Raw genomic sequence first — 8,966 nt, 5'->3', positions numbered from 1 at the left:
TCGAAGAAAAAACGCCATTTTGTAATTTTGGGGGCTTCCGTTTCTACGCAGTGCATATTTCGGTAAAAATTACACCTTATCATTATTCTGTAGGTCCATACGGTTAAAATGATACCCTACTTATATAGGTTTGATTTTTTCGCACTTCTGGAAAAAATCATAACTACATGCAGGAAAATTTATACGTTTAAAAATGTCATCTTCTGACCCCTATAACTTTTTTATTTTTCCACGTACAGGGCGGTATGAGGACTCATTTTTTGTGCCGTGATGTGAAGTTTTTATTGGTATGATTTTTGTTTTGATCGGACTTTTTGATCACTTTTTATTCATTTTTTAACGGCGATACATATGTTTATTTTATTTATTTTTTTACACTGTTTTAGTTTTTTTATGGGAAAAGGGGGGTGATTCAAACTTTTATTAGGGAAGGGGTTAAATGACCTTTATTAACACTTTTTTTTTGCAGTGTTATAGGTCCCATAGGGACCTATAACACTGCACACACTGATCTTTTACACAGATCACAGACGTGTATTAACACGCCTGTGATCAGTGTTATCGGCGCTTGACTGCTCCTGCCTGGATCTCAGGCACGGAGCAGTCATTCGCCGATCGGACACCGAGGAGGCAGGTGAGGGCCCTCCCGGTGTCCTGTAAGCTGTTTGGGACGCCGCGATTTCATCGCGGCGGTCCCGAACAGCCCGACTGAGCAGCCGGGTCACTTTCACTTTCACTTTAGAAGCAGCGGTCAGCTTTGACCGCCGCTTCTAAAGGGTTAATACTGCACATCGCCGCGATCGGCGATGTGTGGTATTAGCCGTGGGTCTCGGCCGTTGATGAGCGCCGGGACCGACGCTATATGATGCGGGATTGCGGCGTGATCCCGCTTCATATGGCGGGAGCCGGCGCAGGACGTAAATATACGTCCTGCGTCGTTAAGGGGTTAAAGATAAAGTCCATTTTGACCTTAAGGACCAGGCCAATTTTTGTTTTTTGTACTTTTGTTTTTTTCTCCTCCCCTTCTAAAAATCATTTTTCATTTTATACCTACAGACCCATATGAGGGCTTGTTTTTTGTGTCACCAATTGTCCTTTGTAACTTTGTAATTTGAGGACTTCCGTTTCTACACAGTGCACTACATGTACCAACATTAGTATTTTTAAAATGGTCATCTTCTGATCCCTTTTTTATTTTTCCGCATTCCGCTGTGATCTGTATTTTTTATTTGTACCATTTTTATTTTGATGGGAATTTTTGATCACTTTTTAAACATTTTTTATGGTATACAAAGAGACCAAAAATTAGCAATTTTGGAATTTGGTATTTTTTTTATGTATACGCCATCGACAGTGCGGTTTAACTAACATTTAATAGTTTAGACTTTTACGCACACGGCGATACCACATATAATTTTTTTATTACATTATTTTATTTAAAAAATTGGTAAAGGGGGGTGATTCAAATTTTCATTAGGAACGAGTTACCGTATTTATCAGGGTATACCACGCACCGGCCTATAACACGCAAACGTTTTTTACCCAAATATCCATGGTAAAATGAGGGTGCGTGTGTGCGCGTGTATACCCCAATACACCCCCAGGAAAGGCAGGGGGAGAGAGGCCGTCGCTGCCGGCTTCTCTCCCCCTGCCTTTCCTGGAGTCTAGAGCCCTGCTACCGGCCCTTCTCTCCCCCTATGCCACCAGGGATGGGGGGAGGCAACGGGGCAGCGGCGCCGGCAATGGGTGCCGCTGCCCTCTTCTCTCCCCCTGGCTGTTGGCGCCGCTTCTCTCCCCCTGGCTATCGGCACCGGCAATGGGGTGCCGGCACCGATAGTCAGGGGGACAGAACGGGCAGCGGCGCTGATAGCCAGGGGGAGAGAAGGGCCGGCAGCAGTGCTCTAGACCCCAGGAAAGGCAGGGGGAGAGAAGCGGGCAGCGACGGCCTCTCTCCCCCTGCCTTTCCTGGGGGTGTAGCGGCGTATAACACGCACATAGACTTTAGGCTAAAAATGTTAGCCTAAAAAGTGCGTGTTATACGCCAATAAATACGGTAATTCCCTTTTATTAACTTTTTTTTACACTTACTTCATAAATGAGTTAAAAAATCACATTTACAAAATATCTACTGTATGTTGCCAACATTTGGTTAACTTTTTTTTTACTTTTAACATTAGAACATTTTTAGAATATTTTTTTAATTTTGACATTTTTGTAGTGGATTTCTTAGGCACACATTTTCATTACCCTTCTTAAAGGAAAACTGTCAGCAAGTTCACCCACACTAAACCAAATACACTTGGTTATAGTGTGGGTGAACAGGAGTCCATACAGGGGTCACTTTTTTTGTTGGGTTGCAGCCGAGTTTTTGTCCTGTAAAGTCCCATAACTCACCCCCTTATTTGCACTCTGATGGCGTGTCCCCCGCCGGCAGTCATGCTTTGGGTCGGCCCTTTATTCGCATATGCATTTTCTTCAACTCTACATCCTAGTGACGTGTAGTCACATGCCCCCTGAGCGCTGCGCTCTGTATGCTCTCACGTCCTGATCACGTGAGAGGTGTGCGTCTCCGGAAAACGCTCTGCACAGTGTAACTGCGAATGTGCTGGGCCATCGCTACAGAAGGCTGGTGTAGCAAGGGCCCAGCGCATGCACAGTTACACTGCGCAGAGTGCTTTCCGGGGACGCAAAGCTCTCTCATGATCAGGACATGAGAGCTGTCAAAATCTTAAGCGCATGCGCTCTGCATACAGAGCGCAGCACTCAGGGGGCATGTGACTTCACGTCACTAGGACGTGGAGTTGAAAAAAATGCATATGCGAATAAGGGGGCCGAGCTTAGGCACCTTCCTCCGGGATCAAAAGTATGACTGCCGGCGGGGGACACTCCTCCAGGGCGCAACTAAGTGGGTGAATTACAGGACTTTACAGGATAAAAACTTGGCGGCAACCTAACAAAAATGTAAATGACCAAATTATGGACTCCTGTTCACCCACACTATAATCCAGTCTATTGGGTTTAGTGTGGTTGAACTTGCTGACAGTTTTTCTTTAACTTTCCCCCACCCATAGTGCTCCAAATGTGAATAAATGTTCACAAGCTAGTAGCACTTAGAGTACTTGTAGGTTCCTTTGTGTACCCTCACACAGTAGTTAGCACACACAGAAGATTGCCCCCTTTGTGCTGCCTAACGCTGAGGCTTATGGATCATCCACACCTTTTATTTCGGGCATTAAGGCCACATAGAAGTGAGAGGTGTGAACACTCTGCTTATCAATTACTTTTTTTTATAACTACTTTTCTATTGAAAATGTAATAAAACATTGTCATAAAGCATCATAGTGAAGGCAGCATGTAAAATACAATAGCAGTATTGAATTACCGTAAATAATGTACAATGAATACATAAGAATAAATGTTCACAATGCACAATCCCACATTCTACTCTGCTGATCAACTATTGATGGCCTATCCGGTGAGATATCCCTATCCAGCTGGAAAATCCCTTTAAGAATTGGTACGTTCCACATCTTCATGGCTTTTGAAGGACTGTGTATATTTTGGTATAATCATAGACCTTAGTCTTTTTTGGAGGCAAAACAAAAGTGTCATTGTGGCCTCTGTTTGGGTGGTTTCCGATTTTCTTCTGGATGGAGATGCATAGACCTCAGATAAATGTCCTAGAACCAGATTTTAAATAAAGAAATAAAATAAAAATGTATGCTGTGCTGGACGTGTTATGTATTTATCATAACTCTATATGTTATCCCCTTAACAACGCAGGACGTAAATGTATGTCCTGGTGAGCTTGTACTTATCGCACCAGGACGTACATTTACATCCTATGCATAACAGCGAGCATCGGAGCGTTGCTCACGTCATGCGCGGCAGGTCCCGGCTGCTGATTGCAGCCAGGGACCCGCTCATGATGGCGGATATCAGTGATCGCATGGATGTCCGCCATTAACCCCTCAGATGCCGTGATCAATACAGATCACGGCATCTGCGGCAGTGCGGTACTTTGAATGGATGATCGGATCGCCCGCAGTGCTATGTCCTATGCATAGCACTGAACAGTATTAGCAATCGAATGATTGCTATAAATAGTCCCCTATGGGGACTATTAAATTGTAAAAAAAAAAAAAAAAAGTAAAAAAAGTTTTAAAAAAGTTTAAAAAATTGAAAAACCCCTCCCCCAATAAAAACATAAATTGTCCCATTTTCCCTATTTCACCACCAAAAAGTGTAAAAAAAATGTTATATACATATTTGGTATCGCCGCGTGCGTAAATATCCCAACTATTAAAATAAAATGTTAATGATATCATATGGTGAACGGCGTGAACGTAAAAAAAAAGTCCAAAATAGCTGCTTTTTTATAACATTTTATTCCTAAAAAAATTATTTTAAAAAGTATAAAAAGTTTTATGTAAGCAAATATGGTATCAATAAAAAGTAAAGATCACGGCGCAAAAAAATGAACCCTCATACCGCCTCTTATACGGAAAAATGAAAAAGTTATAGGTCTCCTTTGGATAGAGGATAACATGTCTTAGCGCCGGAGTACCCCTTTAAGGCCCAAATGGGCTGAGTCCTTAAGGGGTTAAAAGTACTTGGTAGGGAATCCTATCACATTTACCCCTGGCAGACACCACAAAAAATTTGGTATGCAAATTGCCTTACTCTACAAGGGAATTGCTGTGTTTTTTTTTTCTTGGTCCTAGAGCATGAGGTGGCCCAATAGCTCCTTTAGCAAATAAAAATAAATATATGTTATGAATAGAACATTCAAGTTTTATTGACGCTCCTGGTCCTCAGTGTAAAGTCAGTATTAGGGGCCACTGCCTACTATGTGCTATGTGGAATAGTAGCTTTTGCCCTTCTTCTTCAAGCACTAAAAAAAAAAAAAAAGGCTAGGTATGACTGCTACCTATGTATTTCTTATAGTTGCACCCCTGGGTCGGGGCCCAGGAGATTCAAGTAACATCTTTGGTTGCAATTGTACTGTAAGTAGACTTGTTAATAGAAATACAAAGAAAGGTTTGCAGATCTGCTGTGTGTGTAACAAAGACAGCAATGATAGCTTATCATTAGTACTCATAAGAGAATATCAATTTAGCATTTCATCTGAGTTTGTAGTTATTAGGAGCTTATTTATTCACTGCATAACTGTGATATTTGTTGGTATAAATCTGTGAAATAAGTTAAGCTAAAGAAATAGAATTAACAATAAATACATAAGATCAAAGACCTATCGTATGGTCAATAGGGCTAATATACTGATAAATCGCTTACAGTGATCAAGTTCTAATAATATTAAATTACACCTTTGTAATAGAACAGTTATAGCCTTTTATTATAGATGCAGAGATTTCAAACATAATGTAACGGAATGAATCAATCAATTGTATTATTATTTTATTATTTTTTTCTCAGGAATGGAATTGGAATTACGGTTAATTTTTAAAGCAGTTGGTTTCTTCTCCTTGATAATAATTGGAATCCCGAGTAATGTGATCATTCTGGCTATTTTTACACAAGTTAGAATCACAGAAAAGAAATTGTTACCTTCAAATACTGTTCTCACCATGTTAGCTTTGGTTAACCTTCTTGTAATATTTTCTAAAGGCTTTCCACAGGCTATCCACTCTATAGGTATCAGGAACATTTTGAATGACTTTGAGTGCAAGTTCATTTCGTTCACATATCGAATCTGTCGGGGGATGACCATATGTGTCACCTGCTTATTAAGCTGTAACCAGTGCATCATATTGGCTCCTCCCACAAAGACTTGGCTTTATTTAAAACAAAAGGTTCCAAATAATATAACATGGATCATGATGTTGCTGTGGTGTATCAATGGGGCCATTTACCCATCCTGTTTTATCCATGTTCGTGCTAAAGGCAATTACACTACTTCTAAATACACTCTTCATCTGGAATTCTGCAACCATGACTTTATGAGCTTTATTTCATATGTTGTTAATGGTATAGCTATTGCACTTCGTGATTTCTTTTTTGTTGGTATGATGACTTTAGCCAGTTGTTACATTGTGTTTGTACTTTATCAACACGGGAAACAAGTTCAGGGCATGAGAAGTTCAGATAAAACCAACAGAAAGACTATGGAATACAAGGCCTCTCGCGCAGTAGTGCTACTTGTCACCATTTATGTAGCACTTTTTGGAATAGACAGTTGTATTTGGATTTATACCTTAACAGTGTCAGAAGTCTCTCCAGTAATTTCGGATGCTCGAGTCTTTTTTGGTACATTATACACTGCTCTTAGTCCAATAGTAATCCTAAAAACAAACAAAAAATTAAAAACAGTCCTGCTGTGTAATACGACAAAAGGGCTTTTACTGTTTTCAGATTCAAGCATGAATGACACTTCTCAGTAAGATACAGATATAATAAAAATGTTTTTACATAGTTACAAAAAATCATATACAGTTTATTCGAAAGTCTTGAAACCATTTCACTTTTTTCAATGTTGTTATGTTACAGCCTTGGGCTAAAATCAGGGGTCAAGTCCTGGGAAAAACAGTTTGGTAACTTATCCGTGATTTCTACTCAAGGGCTGCTCTTGCAGGACTCCTGTTAATAGGATCAGTGCTCCTGCTGTGGAAAACGTGCTGGAACTCAGTTCCCAGGAGTTCCTGCAGGACTTGACCCCTGGCCAAAATCAACAAAATTTAAGTCCCCCCCCCCCCCCCCCCCAATCTGTTCATAGGTATTCAGACCCATTACTCAACACTTTGTTGAAGCACCTTTTACAGTGATTACACCTTCCAGTCTTCTTGGGTTTGATGCCACAAGGTTTGCACACTTGGGTATGGGGATTTTCTCCTATTCTTGTCTGTAGATAGAAACATAGAGTGTGTCTGCAGATAAGAACCATTTGATCCATCTAGTCTGCCCAATATCCTTAATGCTATAAATAGTCCCTGGTCTCATCTTATATGAAGGACAGCCTTATGCTTATCCCATGTATGCTTAAAGGGGTACTACCGTGGAAAACTTTTCTTTTTTTTTAAATCAACTGGTGCCAAAAAGTTAAACAGATTTGTAAATCACTTCTATTAAAAAATCTTAATCCTTCCAGTACTTTTTAGGGGCTGTATACTAAAGAGAAATCCACAAAGCAATGCATTTCCTGTGATGTCCTGACCACAGTGCTCTCTGCTGACCTCTGCTGTCCATTTTAGGAACTGGAGAAAATCCCCATAGCAAACATATGCTTCTCTGGAAGGTTCCTAAAATGGACAGCAGAGGTCAGCAGAGAGCTTTGTGGTCAAGACATCACAGGAAATGCATTTCTTTTTGGATTTCTCTTTAGTATACAGCCGCTAAAAAGTACTGGAAGGATTAAGATTTTTTAATAGAAGTGATTTACAAATCTGTTTAACTTTCTGGCATCAGTTGATTTAAAAAAAAAAAAAAAAGTTTTCCACTGTAGTACCCCTTCAAACTCCTTCACTGTATTTGCAGCTACCACTTCTGCAGGAAGGCTATTCCATGCATCCACTACTCTCTCAGTAAAGTAATACTTCCTGACTTGACTTGACTCATAAAGCTGTGACTTTAGCTTTCTTGACTTGATGGTGGCTGCAGGACTGGACTTTGAGGTCTCCAACACTCTGGACACACACACACTAGGCACGACTGCACTGAACCTAAGCAAGAAGCAAGAGCTAAGAGCTCCAAGAGAAAGAAGCTAGCTCCACCCAGGGCTTATATGGGGGAGACTAGCTGGGAGCCCATAGGTGACTCTTGGGATCACCTGGTCACTGGCACCTCCTGGATAACAATCACATGACATAACTCTTAAAGATACAACACATTTTATAATACAATACACTGCAGAACATATGTACAGGGGGGAAACAGGTGCAAGGGTAGCTGGGGACACTGAAGGAGACTGCCTGACAGCGAAACAAGGGTACGGGGTAACATCTCCCGTACTTAGCCACCACAAAATAAATGCATGGAACACTGAACATTATGGATGGATTATAGACAGTAGGGATGTCTCGATACCGATACTAGTATCGGTATTGTGGCCGATACCAGGTATTTGCATGGTATCGGGGACTCATCTAATGTCCCCGATACCAAATCCGATACCTGGTGGAGTGTTCTGCTCCGCTGCCCCGTTCTGCCATCCGCATTACTGCCGCTGCTCCATTCTGCCGTCCGCATCACTGCCACTGCCCCGTTCTGCCAACCGCATCATGGCGTCTTATTTAGGAGCATGTCACTCCACTGCGCCCAGCGTAATGCTACAGAGGAAGCAGAGTGACGTGTATGTTACATGCTCCTCCATAAGATGCCTTGATGCGGACGGCAGAACGGAGGAGCGGCAGTGATGAGTACGGGGATGCAGAGCGGTGACACCGGACAGGTGCAAGTGAGAAACTGCAAGAGTGTCCTGCTGGCTACAAGGGGGAGGCTTGCTATCTACTAGGGGTGGGGGTGTTTGCTGGCTACAAGCGGGAGGCTTGCTATCTACAAGGGAGGGTCCTACTATCTACAAGGGTGGTCCTGCTGGCTACAAGGGGAGGCCTGCTATCTACAAGGGGGAGGCCTACTATCTACAAGGGGGAGGCCTGCAATCTACAAGGGGGAGGCCTGCTATTTACAAGGGGAGGCCTGCTATCTACAAGGGGGAGGCCTGCTATCTACAAGGGGGAGGCCTGCTGGCTACAAGGGGGGGGGGGGTCCTGCTATCTACAAGGGGGGGGTCCTGCTATCTACAAGGAGCGGGGGGTCCTGCTATCTACAAGGGGGGTCCTGCTTTCTACAAAGGGGGTCCTGCTATCTACAAGGGAGGGTCCTGCTATCTATAAGGGGGTCCTGCTATCTACAAGGTGGGTCCTGCTATCTACAAGGGGGGGTCCTGCTATGTACAAGGGGTCTTGCTATCTACAAGGGGGGTCCTGCTATCTACAAGGGGGTTCCTGCTA

The 8,966-nt window shown here is 42.5% G+C and overlaps 1 protein-coding gene across 1 annotated transcript; it reads left to right on the top strand.

Annotated features, from left to right (window-relative positions):
* Positions 1-5,438: 5,438 nt before the first annotated feature.
* LOC130357462 (olfactory receptor class A-like protein 1) lies at positions 5,439-6,401 on the top strand. Its single transcript, XM_056560157.1, has one exon. The coding sequence runs from the start codon at positions 5,439-5,441 to the stop codon at positions 6,399-6,401; it is 963 nt and encodes a 320-aa protein (XP_056416132.1).
* The last annotated feature ends 2,565 nt before the right edge of the window (positions 6,402-8,966 follow it).

The sequence above is a fragment of the Hyla sarda genome, chromosome 2, assembly GCF_029499605.1.
Source record: "Hyla sarda isolate aHylSar1 chromosome 2, aHylSar1.hap1, whole genome shotgun sequence".
NCBI classification, from domain to species: domain Eukaryota; kingdom Metazoa; phylum Chordata; class Amphibia; order Anura; family Hylidae; genus Hyla; species Hyla sarda.
The sequence above is the reverse complement of the archived record's forward strand: the minus strand, read 5'-3'. Positions and strand labels throughout refer to the sequence as shown.